Source organism: Diadema setosum, chromosome 5 (assembly GCF_964275005.1).
Source record: "Diadema setosum chromosome 5, eeDiaSeto1, whole genome shotgun sequence".
Lineage (NCBI taxonomy): Eukaryota > Metazoa > Echinodermata > Echinoidea > Diadematoida > Diadematidae > Diadema > Diadema setosum.
Window position 1 is genome coordinate 10465770 of NC_092689.1, and position 14196 is coordinate 10479965.

At 41.8% G+C, this 14196-nt stretch overlaps 1 protein-coding gene across 1 annotated transcript in view; it reads right to left on the reverse strand.

Moving 5' to 3' along the window:
* Positions 1 to 401: 401 nt before the first annotated feature.
* Positions 402 to 14196, reverse strand: part of LOC140229076 (NACHT domain- and WD repeat-containing protein 1-like) — a 37680-nt gene continuing 23885 nt past the window's right edge. The window contains exons 8-22 of the mRNA XM_072309335.1: positions 13503 to 13657; positions 12512 to 12673; positions 11500 to 11649; positions 10495 to 10728; positions 8167 to 8762; positions 7634 to 7736; positions 7073 to 7152; positions 5815 to 6085; positions 5158 to 5316; positions 4209 to 4381; positions 3587 to 3730; positions 2845 to 2949; positions 2033 to 2228; positions 1356 to 1577; positions 402 to 637 (exon numbers count right to left, since the gene is read on the reverse strand). Of these exons, the coding sequence (XP_072165436.1) occupies positions 402 to 637; positions 1356 to 1577; positions 2033 to 2228; positions 2845 to 2949; positions 3587 to 3730; positions 4209 to 4381; positions 5158 to 5316; positions 5815 to 6085; positions 7073 to 7152; positions 7634 to 7736; positions 8167 to 8762; positions 10495 to 10728; positions 11500 to 11649; positions 12512 to 12673; positions 13503 to 13657 (2986 nt within the window). The remainder of the gene's footprint in view (positions 638 to 1355; positions 1578 to 2032; positions 2229 to 2844; positions 2950 to 3586; positions 3731 to 4208; positions 4382 to 5157; positions 5317 to 5814; positions 6086 to 7072; positions 7153 to 7633; positions 7737 to 8166; positions 8763 to 10494; positions 10729 to 11499; positions 11650 to 12511; positions 12674 to 13502; positions 13658 to 14196) is intronic.

Here is a 14196-nt window from a genome sequence, read left to right on the forward strand (position 1 = left end):
AAATAAAAAGGACAACTGCATATTTTGCAGATGCTTCAGTTTCTATTGTTGATTCCAAAACCACTGTGACATCAAACTCACCATTCAAGTTTTGCTTCCATTACCATGTATTTTTACCACTGTACCATCCTGCCATAAAAAGGAATCACACTTGCATTGTCGAGTACTACAAGTACGGCATTCATGTTCTGCCCTATGAAATCTGGCAGTTCCCTACTTCTCCATTCAGCCTGGTAAAGGATTAACACGTAAAATCTTGACAATGCCTTGAATTGAACAATCATCAATTCACAGTGAAATGATGCACGTTCCCCTTCGACGACTCAAAGTCTCACAGTGAGTTCAAGCTACCAACGCTTGTTCATCCCCTCTGGGAGCGGTGGGGGTGGCAAGAGGGCCGGCTATACGATGCGACACACCCCTGACCGCTTGTTGCGCTTCATCTTGCCCGTGGAGCCGTTGCTGGAGCTGTTGTCCGAGTAGCTCTGGTTGCGCCCCTTCTGGTTGTTGGCCGCCTTGATTCGGTTGGTGTCCGGCGCTGAGCTGGTGGACTTGCGGCCCACGGCGGGCATGTGTACGGAGGTCTGCTTGTGGAGGAGGGGTGGGTGGGGCTTGATTGGCAGAACTGTCTGGGACTCTGTAGGGGAAGTAGTAAGAAAACTGTATTACAACTCTGTGGTGGACCTCCTCAAAGCCTAAAGAAAAACCACCTCACTATACTCATGTTTTTACTGTCACAATGAAATCAAGACATCTATGTGCTTCTTTTAATTACAAAAATGAAATTCAAATGCTTTGAAAGACATACATCATATATAAATCTCTAAATATTTTGGTAGTACAGAAAAAAGAAAGTATTTTTGACAGAGGTCACTGACAGCCATCCAACCAGAATTTTAGGCTTGTTGAAGAGAGGTAAAAGTCAACGGGGAGAAACAAAGAATTAAATCAATTCAAGCTAAAAGGCAAGACGTTGAGCACTAACTCAAAAAGCCCATTCAAAATCCCTCCCAACTGCATGGCGTGCACAGCATTGGTCAGCTGTGCTTAACATACTGTAAAGCAATAAATTCCAAGGTGCATTAAACTTTTCCCAATTTGCAAGGAGCCGAGTAAAATGCATATTAAATATTATAGTCTACACAATGCATTGAATACCAGCATAATGCTGTACACCATCATGGTCAGCAATTCGTGAAAGTTACGTGCCACAAAAAAGGGCGTTGGCTCCAATTCAGTGTCTCGCACTGTACGTTTCTGGTTTCACAGTATAAAGACAGTGACTGATGCAGCAAGTCTTCTTGAGACACGCAAAATACAAATATTCCACGACCACTTGGTCACTCTTCACTGACCTTCTTTGAGGTCAATGTCCACCTGGCTCTGGCTCTTGATGTCCGAGGCGGGGCTGTTGTGGAGGCAGAGCAGCGGGGTGTTGCCCCCCTCCACCAGCTGCAGGACGATGAAGCTGGCGTCGAAGGACATGTCCAGTCCGGCCACCGCCTGCCTGATGTGGAAGGAGGTGATGAGGACCCCAGTCTGCACCAGCCACACCCGTATCGTCCCATCGTGGGAACCTGCCAAACAACGATACATAAAATTACATACAGTACACTCCCATTACAACAAACATGGTTAAAAAACAAAACTCTTGTTGCAATAAGGTGAAAATTAAGGGCCTCAAAATTACTGTGTTTATTATATGTACATACACTTTTTTTGTTCGGCTGTACGGAAATTTGATATGATGAAAGAAAAGAAATTTTTGCACAAGTGATTTTTCACACTCTGCTGCGGAAATGAAAACATTAAATAGTGCTTCAAATAACAAGCAAAAATATTTGTGTACTCTTATTCTTTCGCTAGTTCCCGGTTGAGCGAAATGCACAAAAAAAGATTAATCGCTTTTACAGTATCACATTTCCAAAACTAGAAAAAGAATAATTTCAAACATTGAGATACCCCCTTCCCTAGCCCCCGCCCCTTCAATTTCACCCCTCTGCTCCCCCTCCCCCTTCTCCTCTTTGCCCACCTGACACACAAATGCTGCCATCGCTGGTCATCTTGCAGCAGGTGACGATGCCCGTGTGTCCCTGCAGCGTCTTCTCAATCTCCCCCGTTGACATGTTCCACACTATGAGGGTGGAGTCCTCCGAGCCCGATATCACGTGCCGGTTGTGATCCGCCGTTGTCACGCACGTGACCTTGTCGTCATGGCCCGCCAAAATCTGTTCCACCAGCAAAAAAGAAGAAGAAAAAAAGATTAGATAAGAGTCTTGTTCATTAGTATGGAATTTTTTTTTTTTTTTTAATGGAAAAGATTACTATGTGGGAGATATGATATGATGCTAATGTTTACCATCTTTTGTAGACATCTACTTGATAGACAAATGACTTTTAATACACAATAACCTCCATCAACAACAAATTTCTGTTTCTTCTTTCTTTAACTTTCTTTTCTTTCTAATTTGTTCTTTTCTTCCATTTTTGCTTTCGCACCCTATGTGGTTGTTAGCTTTGTAATGCTTTTTTTCTTTCTTTTTTACGAGGGACCTATATATTTAACATACTGCAGCTGAATGTCTTCAAGGCTTCTATAGGAGGCTCTGGAACCATCCCTTGTAGGTGGTTTTAGAACCTGATGGGATCAGATTGCCTTTCTCATATTTTGTCTGTTTATACTGAGCTGAAAGACTGCTTAGGGCTTCTTGAGAAGACTTCAGAAACCAACTAGTAAAATGGGGTATTAATCAACTGCAGCCTAAAGGGCTGCTTGGTAGGGACATCTATCATTAGAAACATTACGGAAGAGTTCCGTGCTCTGCATAGCCGGCTGCACTGTACCTGGGTCAGTTTCCCCGTCTTGGTCTCCCAGATCTTCAGGGACATGTCCTCTGACCCCGTGATGGTGAACTGACCGTCCCTCGTCACCGTCACACATGTGATGACCTGTGGTGCCACAACAGGGGGAAGGAAACAAAGAAAAACGTTGACTGGTCAATCGAGGTCACTCGAGGAGCGTTTGCTGGCTGGCTTGTGTGCATTCTGAACTGTCATCCTACAATATTTCAGACGTAATCTTTCTGCAAATACCACCAGCCCATATCCCTATGAGTTTCTAAAATCCCCAAAGACTTTCTGCAGACCCACCAGGTTTCAGCCAGTAATGAGTTATATAAAACATAGGACTAAATAAACCATCCTAGATACAAACACTGACTCAACAAATGGTCTGGTGGAAATGTGGAATCTAACAGATGACAAACTGTTCTAACCGGTGGAACATACAATGTAAATTGGACAACTAACAAACGGTCCTACGACAATCACAATAAAACTGTCATGGGCACTTGACTATGCTTTCTCTTGCAAAGTAATTTCCTATTGCATCTTTATGAAACAATGTACTGATAGCATACTTGCTCAATCAAGCCATTTTTTACATTTACTTTGCCAAAGTTGTATGAAGGATATGAAAGCTCATTACCCACTCTTAAAAGTTCAGGTAGTATATCAATCCTATCATGACTTCCTGAGGCGGTTTTGACAGAATTAAATCATCATCATGCCTCAAATGGTCACTCACTTGCACATGGTTGATGGTCTTCACAGACTCCCCACTGCCCGTCGTCCAGATCTTCATCAGCTCGTTGCGGTCACCGCTGATGGCGTAGGTGTCGTCCGGCGTCAGAATGACCATGGCCGAAGGACCCATGCAGGACAGGAGCACCTGGTCAGAGAAGAAGAGACGACAAGTGTATGCTCCGTTCTTGCACCCCGTAAAAATGTGAAAATTCATTTTGTATCAATTGCAAGACAGCAAGACACTATGGGATCCTGTCTTTAAATAAAAGATGATGTTCGAGATCAATGCTTGTGAATAAAGGGAGGGCATGGACACGATAATCAAGTCCATGCGTAACCTTGATTTTCCAACATTGAACATTGGTGCTTGTATGTTGGGTCTAGGTTTATCTAGCATTCTCTGGCCTAGGACAACTGATTTCCAATTAATCTAGATGCCTCAAGCTAAGATTTGCAATTTTTGGTCTTTCATGCAGGCAGTCATCGAATAGAGATTGCAGGTTGTGGGGCCCACATGAACAGGTTATACCGTCAAAGATGGGCAAGCACAATTATTGACTGTCTGCCTTCTGACTGACAAGCTTATTCCCTTGGAACTACAAACTCTCATCATGAAGACCTACCTCACCGGTGGCAGCTACCCACAGCTTCATGTAGTTGCTGAAGTCGGCGGAGAGGATCCGCTTGCTGTCCGACGTGATGAGAACGGAGGAGATTGCGTCCTCATGTTCGGTGAACGTGACGACGACCACGCCACTGTCCGTGCTCCACACATTGACGGTGCCATCCTCAGAGCCTGTAAATCAAGGCCAGAGTACTTCTAAATTCAGATTATTCAACAGTTTATAGAATGAAGCATGTGTATTCTGCTGACTATCATTCCCAGCAAATGTTCTTGTCCCATGAAATTGAGATGCTTTTATTTTTTAGACTTCTATGACCTCAACACAAAATATAAATAGAACTGGTAGCAACAAAATGTCACAACTGTTTTTCTACTTTAATATCTATATCCAATCCTTCTCCACCTCATAAAATATCCTCCTCTACCCTCAGTCCTAAAATCATTATCATTGATGCAATTGTCAAACTCATGCTCCCAGTCCTGATCTAAACCAATACTTCAACGATGGCAATCACTATCCTCACCATCATCGTCACCATCACCTTTGCCACCATCACCATCACTGTCATCATCATCATCAGCATCATTATCATTGTCATCTTCGTCATCACCATTATCATCACCATTATCATCATCATTACCATCATCATCATCACCACCACTCATCATCACTACCATCATCATCATCACCACATCCTCATCATCATCACTGCCATCATCACCATTATCATCATCATCATCATCACTACCATCATCATCATCACCACCATCATCCTCATCATCATCACTGCCATCATCGCCACCATCATCATCATCACCTCACCAATATATATCATCATCATCATATCAACACTACCATCATCTTCATCACCGTCATCTTTATCATCATCGCCATTATCACCGTCATCATCATTACTAATAGCATCAATATCATCATGATCTCTCACCTGAAACAGCAAAGCTGCCATTGTCTGCCATGGCAACGCATGAAATTGGTTTAGTGTGGTCACTGAAGGCATGGATGATCTGGCAGAGGTCAATGTTCCACAGTTTCAGGCTGAAGTCGGCCGATCCTGTGATGGCGAAGTTTGCATCCTTTGACATGGCTGAAATGACCAAAATCAAAGACAAAGAAAATCAGTAAGTCTGACATTTGTGAGTTCTCACTGGGTATTCCTGGATAGACATGTCCCATTGACAGTGAAGATGGCTCTGGAAATGAAATGAAGACCAGAAATTATATTGTTGTCTAAGTTTTGATGAAGCAAAATATTAATACATAATACATTACTGCTCAGCAGCAACTGCACGTATGTGTGCTTTATTTTGAAGGTTAGGAGTCAATAATTCTAGAATAAGCAAAGATATAGTCTCATATACAGAAATCAATTACCAGAATGTGTTACATGATTATCTTATCCCAAAACGTGTAATCTTGACAAATGTTGCTTATTATAATCAATGTCATTAATAGATTTCCCCTGATTTGTGAAGATATTATTAGTATCTAACCTTCTAAACCCAAAACTTTCTGTACCCATCTCATCACAGGCATAATCCCTAAGACCCTCAAGTCTGTATTAAAGGAACTATGGCCCACTTACCTATACAGGTGACCTTGTCTGTGTGTGCCGACTTGCCCTCCCCTTCTTTCGCCTTGGGCTTGGGCAGCAGCCACACCCTGACGTTGCCGTCTGCCGAAGCGGTCACCAAGAAGTGACCGTTCGGGGTGATGGTCACCCGTCGGATGGGGGCCGAGTGACCGGTCAGCGTCTGCAGGAGCTCCTGGGAGCGGATGTTGTAGACGTAGACGACCTGCTCCGACGTGGCCACTCCGGCATACAGGCCCTCGGGGCAGAGACAGATGTCAACAATCTGGGGAGGGGGTGGGGGCAGGGTGGACCAGAGGGGTGATGGGGAAGGGAGGGATAGAGAAGTTGGTACAAATATCTTGTGATTTGTCTCTAACAAATTCATACTTCTGTCTTCTTTGTGAAATGTCTCTCTTAAAAAGGCATCACCACTTTGAAATATTCATTGGAATTAAAACAAATACATACTTTGCATTGCATACAGAAATACATCAAAGTTGTCACATGCTTACTGCATAACAAAAAAAAAACTGTAGGCCTATGGATATTTCTTGATTACATTAAAGGGACTGTACAGTACTGGTTGTGGTGGGATTCATGTTTTGAACATTCCTAAGTGAGATAATGAGAAACCTCTTATGAAATATGAAAGAGCATGTAATTTTAAGAAGGATTCAATGTTTATTTGATGAAAATTGGTTTTCAAATGGCTGAGATATCCAAAAAAGTGATAATAATAAAAGGCGACAGGCCACGCTTTTATTAGGATATCTTTGTTTCACCTTGTTTTTGGATATCTAAGCCATTTCAAAACTGATTTTCATCAAATAAACTTTTGATACCCCTTAGAATTGCATGCTCTTTGACATCTCATAGAGTGGTTTCTGAATATCTCGCAAAACATTAAATGCTAAATCCTCACCTCAACCAGAACTGTACACACCCTTTAAAGGCAAATTACTTCATCAACTGTATTAAGGGATCTCTCCATTAATGTATAAAGCTGTCCACAATTCAATGCTTTGAGAAAGAGTAGTCTGTCATACATCTTAACAGCTATCAAATCTGATATAACTTATCTTTTTCTCTGAGAGGGTGATTTTTTTTTTTTCCTGCAAATAACCACAGGGCATTTGTTTCCTCTTGATATTTGTTTGACCTCATTGCAATGTCAGGTAAATGCCAAATCTACACACCTCATATACATGTTTATCCACAGTGTCAACATACTGAAGTAAATGAAGTACACACAAAAATGGCTCACACCAACCTTTCCTTTGTGACCCTCCAGTGGGTGGACAAATGTTCCCGTCACCAAGCAAGACAGGTTCAACCGGGAATCTTCGTACGCTGTAGGGCACAAAAAAGAAGATCATAATAATTATGAAATAATATAAATTGGGGAATATTTCATGATGATAAAAGCTATATCATAATATCTCCTATCATTTCACTTTTACTGCTTCATGGTGAAGACAGACTATGAATCTAAATTATCACAAATCTGTCTTGATCACTTAATTCTTTCCTCACCTTGGACAGAGCACAATATTCACACTGCATAGTAGTTACCCTTTTGATCAACAGTGTGCACACAGAATGACTTTGTGAAGCCTACTAAACATTGTTTCTAAGGGCATTGCTAGGGGGAAGAAACAGATATCACAAGGTTTTGGTGACAGAAAGAAACTAGCACACATGTCAATAGTTGTAACAGGCAAGCAGATCTCTCACAGATAGTAACAAAGCCGGATAGGGGAGTGAGCCATGTGTATACACGAGTAATGAAAATACGATGTAGGATGTAGGGATGGTGAGACATGGCACTTACCCCTCAGGAAGAACATGTCGTCCCCAGATAAGGCCATTTGAGACATGACCCCTCCTTGACCTTCAATCACGTTCAGCTGTGAGAAATCCCGTAGACTCCACATCTGGGGGTAAGGGGTGGAACAGAGAAACAACCCTTTAGAACCAATCACACCCTCTTCATGTACTTGTTTTCTAATGAAATGAAAAAAAAAAACAAACCTCACTGTCTTCTAAACTGCCCTTTCTATTTCTCATGTGTCCCTCCACTAGCAAGCTTGTGAAGACTGACATTTGTCCTAAAACGAGCTGTTTTTATGAGAATTTTAAATCTTATGTATGTCCTCTTTTGCAGCAGGAAGCTGTATATCAGCACAAAATATACATTTACAAGTGTGTATGATTTTGTTTGATGATTATACAGTACTAATGCATTGACTGAGTATGGAGTGAAATATGTCCCTGCAGCTATGGAAATGGAAAGCATTGTTTCCCCCATCAAGACAATTCAACTTTCTGTTTTTCAACCAGAGAGAAAGAAAGATGTTAACCTACCCGCACTTTGCAGTCTGCCGAAGCAGCAATGAGGATATCGCTGTACTTGTTGGATGTGACTGCCACGACTGAGTCCATTGATCCGGTAAGACTCCACACGAGCTCACCATCCTCTATGTTGAACACCCTCACCATCCCATCCAGCGTGCCGCTGACTACCCGTTGGCAATCCGGCGTCATGGCAACGCAGGAGATGGCGCCCTCGTGCTTCTGGATCGTCTTGAGGAGCTTGCCGCCGTCTGCTGTCCAGAGCTTCAGGGTCTTGTCCGCTGATCCCGTCACGATGATGCGGTCGTCCTTGGAGACAGCGATGCAGGTCACGTCCTCCCCATGGATGGCCTTGCAGGACCAAAGCTTCTCGCTGGAGGCCAGCTTGTAGCAGGCTAGCGTCCTGTCGTTGGTCGTGACGAAGATCTGCTGGTTGTCATATGACACTGCCATCTTGACAATCTCGCTGCCGCACTGGACCGTGGAGATGAGAGAGTCGTGTTGGGTGGGCAACCAGGAGGTAAGTGGAACCAGCAAGGGGCGAGTGAACTGGTCACACCATTCCATGGCCTGGGTCACCAGTGAGTCCAAGTCACGTGGATATTGACCTATCAAATGAAGGGTATATGCAAGGTCAAGTGTTCTTTTCGTAAGCAACTACAGTGCACATAAAGCATTCCCAAATTTGCCTGGCATATGATAGATGTCACAACTTGGTGATAACAGAAAAGTTGGATGAAAACAAAAGTTTTGAGAGAATTTGTAGTCTTTTACCACAGTGACAAAATAACTACTGCCATCAAAATGGATTTTATCTTCATCACCTACCCAAACTTCAATGACTGGTTTTCAGCACAGTATAACAAAACAACTACTGCCGTCAAAATGGATTTCATCTTCATCACCTTCATCTTCATCACCTACCCAAACTTAAATTACTGGTTCAACGTCATGACATTGGCTCATTACATTTGAAGCCTGAACTTATTGATGCTGCACCACTCTAGATGAACTCAACATAGAGTTAGTACATGTCAATAAAGAGTTGTGGAATACGGAACCAATCAGAAGACAATACAATGTTTCACTTGAAACACTTTTAATACAAATATTGGCATACAGTTTCCGATAGCCAGTTACATTCACAAGAACATAATTAACTTTTACAGTGGAAACGCCACTTCTCGATGTCATTCAATAGTACTGGAGTGTCCTATTTCATCACAAGAGGAAGTACAAAGAGAGAAATATTGATGTACATCATGTCGAGTTGCAAGGAAAGAGAGATTTCCGCCAAGCGAGATGTTTGGCCCATAAAAAAAGACAATATCAGAGTCAACATGACTCTTTCTGGAAGCTGACTTCAGAATGATAGCAGTTCAGTACAGGGAACAAATGTGCTGACTTGCTGACTTGAAATTTCCAAATTTGTTAAGCAAAAATAATGACAAAATGAATGAAACTTGGGATCCAGTGATGAGGAGATGTGACTTATTTTAAGAATGAAAATGAAATCTGTTTTAATTATGAAACAAAGGTACAGATATAATGTCATCAATCTAGAGTGTTTAGACAAACTAATGCGACAAACAAAGTGGTAAGACCACTCTTATTACATAAACTGCAAAAACAATGAATTTAGGATGTCTTTAATTTTGCGGAAAGTCAAACGGATTGAACAGGCACTTTCAACAACTCACTGCTGCCAGGGCAATTACCCTCTTTGGCAACAGATACTTTGGTATAAGGTAACTGGTATTAAAAAGCAAGTTCAGTCATGCTACAGAAATAGTAAATGCAGAAAAAAACAACTACAAACAACATACCAGTTGATAGCACTAAAATATAAGCTAAGTACCTCAGTGAAAGAAAGGGATAAGTGTCTGGGCATAAAAAGGATTAATCAGCTTTATGTCCTATTGTTTGTAATGTCATCTGTTTTTGTTATCTGTGTCTTAATATAGAAGTGTTAAAAGAACAAAACCTTGACTCGATAGCTCAACTTAAAGTGATGATGACCTGGGGATTTGAGAGCTGCTTTCATGCTAGCATACTGTAAAAGTGGATATTTTTGTGTGACTAATTTTTCGCGCTTGTTCGGGTAAGAAGAGTTTTGCATGTTTTTTATTCCGCAGAATCACGATGCACAGGAGTATATGGCTAGCAAAAATATTTGTGTGCTTTTATTTTCGCGGTAGTTTCTGGTTGCGCGAAATGCGCGAAAACTTCAACACTGCGAAAATTTCCACTTTTACAGTACCTGAGTAAAGGGTGAAGATGAAACGGAAGGGTGTGGGGGAGGAGGGGAGGGTGTATAGAAAGAGGAATGGGTCACACTACCTTTGAGTGGAAGGAGCCGCCCGATTAGCTCCGCCGCTAGCTGAAGCGGATCAGCCATCAGCGCCTCCGCTGACTTGGCCAGCGCCGCAAAGACCAGGTCTATCTCCAGGTCCAGGACCAGGCAGCGGATGGTGGCCAGCTCCTGCAGCACGTGATGGACAGACGAGGCGTGCGTCTTGGCCAGCAGGTATTCAAAGTTGCAGACCACCGAGGACTTGAGGGTCTTCAAGTCGCCTGGAATTTACCAGCACAAAAATGCATGCATGGGGTCAGGGCCAGAGCAGGGTCAAATGTTTTTATTGTGTGACTGGTGGCTGGCAAACAAGCGTGTTCTCATGCTAATATTTTGCCTCCCTCTAAATGATTTCAGATGGATGACTACATTGGCAATAATGATGATAACGACAATTATGATGGTGTAAATCAAACTCTGTGGTTATTTCTGAGTAGGACCACATCCCTCCTCAAAACAAACATGCAGGTTAAATTCATCTTTGTGATAGCTACAAGCTGCATAGCCCCTTGAAGATTAGAAAAAGAAATCATTCCTTCCACCTAAATACATTTACCTCCCATCAACACTCTCAATGGTATTGTTCCCCTTTGTCATTATGTACGATATGAAACTATATCATTTTTACTTTCTAGCTTCTCCATTTAGTATTGATACAAGTCAGATCATAAATCAAATGTCATTTGCCTTGTTGCTGTGGTTTTCTGGTCATAAGCACGTATGAGCTTATAGTGACAGAAATGATGCTGAACATTTCTTTTGGTCAATGAATGCAAGCAATATCAACTTGCCCTCTCACATGATTCCAACACATAATTACAAGTGTAGGTACACTAATTGTATCTATCCTAAGATCATTCAAGAAGCATTTCTAACACTGAAGGACCAAACACGCCACACGCTGTAGCTAGCCCCTCCTAATGAGCAAAAAAATCCATATGAGCAATTTGTAGCTCTCCACCAGCACAATCAATGAGGGTGCAATGACGTACCTGCATTCGCCAGGTGGTACCACAGCTCACTCAGTCGGCGCAGGTTGTACTGTGTCTTGCCGTACAGCAGGGGCTGCAGCGAGATGTACCGGCACCCATCCACCTCTTCTGAATCTTCCATCTTCCTGTCCTCCCTCTCCCATTTCTTTCCTGTAAGGGGGATGATACCACCGGTGTCAAGGGGAATTAGGGGGACTTATGATTCTATTTAAAGTACCTACACATGCATGGCAGACTGGAATACGTGGCACAGTGCACTTTGTTACAACAAACACGGTTGTCAAAATCACGGTTAACAAAATTCCACGTACAACGAAATTAAAATTCAGGCCTCAATATTATCCACTCCATCTTCTTTTATTGTCAGTTTGTTTGGTTATGATGAAATTGCGATATAACAAAAGAAAACAGCCGGTCCCGAGGACTTTGTTATAATGGGAGTCCACTGTATACGTGTTGTAGATATATTGAAGGTATCATGTCATTCTACATGATTTATGAGTAGAAAGAGAAATATGAGCATAAACAGGATGTCGAAAGTTTACTTCACACATTAATGTAAAGCCGACACCTGTTAGCGAAACTGCTTTCCCACCATGCATGATTCTTGTTTGCTCCTTACAAGCTACACGATGTAACTCTCATGTATACAAGTAGGGGATTAACCAAAATACTATTATGTTGCATGGTTATACTCCATTACGATCTCCTCGGACCTTGCCACACTTGGTGATAATGTAAAAATTAACACCATACTTTGATGCTGATGGTTTCAGGACCTGAAAAAAAAAGACACTTTTTGTATTCGAAATGTAAATTCACATCTCCATAATCCTGTCTCTTCTCTTTTCATGCTAACACATTTCCTCAGAACTCCAGCCTGTGTAGTGTCTGATCAAGGCTCTTGGACATATAAATACACGAGTTGAGCATTGTGAATGGGAAGCTGTAAACAACAAAGGAAGGATCTTTTGTATTCCATGTCAGACTAGAGGAGGGGGTTATGTTGTACCTTTTGTCCAGGTCTCCAGGAAAAGACTGGCAAGGTGTTTGTGTGCCTTGATGCTCTCTGAGTTGGAGCTAAGGTAGCGTTGCTGGGCAACCTTCTGTATCACGGAACTGGACCAGCTCATGAGTGTCTTGTTGTCAAGGTTACGAATGGCTATCAGTGGACCTGGATGGAGCAACAAAAAAAAAAAAAAATCAAAGACATCAAAATCATAAATTCACTCTGCAAACATCCAGAGATATGCACTTATACAATACAAAATGAAAATACATCTTCTTTCTCAAATCTGATGAATTCTTAAAGTGGAGATATCTAAGTTATAACAAGAAACTGCAAATTGAAGTATGATATTTAAGTGTCTCCAAGTCAATATCTGTTACATATTCTCTAAGAATGAGTACATTATGGTTAACACTCATGCTCAGTAATTTCAAATTGCTTCCATTTTTCCTACTGACAGAAGAAAAACAATCATCCAGCATTTACAAGTCTCAAATTTTCCCTCGATGAGTTGACATAACCATTAAACTAACCCTTGGGATGCCATCCCCCCCCCCCCACACACACACACAAAAGTTGTCATCAAACAAATACAGATAAAGAGAAGTAGATTGTTCTGTAACTATGCAACATTAAGCTATGCGTGATCATAAGGAATGATGTTAATTGTCAGAGTGATTATGATGGCCATTTAAGATGATGGCAACTACAAAAAAAAACCCAACAACAACACAACAACCAAAAAAAAAAAAAAACCAACAACACACAAACAAACAAACAAACAAACAAACACCCCCTTAATACCCACATCCAAAACAGCAAGTAGTCCATGGCAAATGAATCTTATCAATCACAGGAACATTTAATGATGAAAATTTGTAGTTTGTATTATGTTGAGAGGAATGTGTGCTACACTTTCGTGTCATCACTTTCTGATCTTGGTGTGATTTGAGACATGAGGTTTTTGATTGTTTAATTTTTTTTTCTGACTGACCAAGGTCGATCCTGATGTTGATCCAGACCCTGTGTGGGAACCGGAGGACCCGGGGCAAGGTGTGGGGATAGACCAGGGCCAGGAGCTCATCGTCACATGAGAGGAGGTCCATCAGTTCGGCTTCCGTCAGGCCGTAGCGGGCCGCAGACAGGTACCTGGATAGGTAGGGCAGGGAAGGGAGGCAACTGACTATCGCATCACTTTGCATGGAATGCCGTCTCTCTTTCCCAGTTACATCTGATGGCAGCGTCACCTTTGATAAGAAACTGTTCTTACTGCTCACTTTTGTATTGCTTCAATTAGATTTCTCCTCCTTTTTAGAACCAGTGATACCGCTGGTTAAATAAAATGATTATGTTTTTCATAAATTTTTCACTTTTGCAATTATTCCTGTTTGCTTTTCAATAATCATAAGAAATCGTGGCTCTGAGTGGAAATGACAGATTTTTGAGTTTTATGCAGTCATGATAGAAGAAGTTTTTGCCTGAGGGTAACACCCGACTCTCACATTCTGAACTGAAAATGAGGAGCAGTGCCCTTTTCTGGACAACCTTGCATTCATTTCAATTATCAGAGCTACTACGAACTCAAAGCAAGCAAAAAGGATAGAAACTCATAAGAATAAAGACATAAAAAATGAACAACCTTAATAGCAAGGTGTGCCAGAGAGGGACAACATTACTCTATACACCAT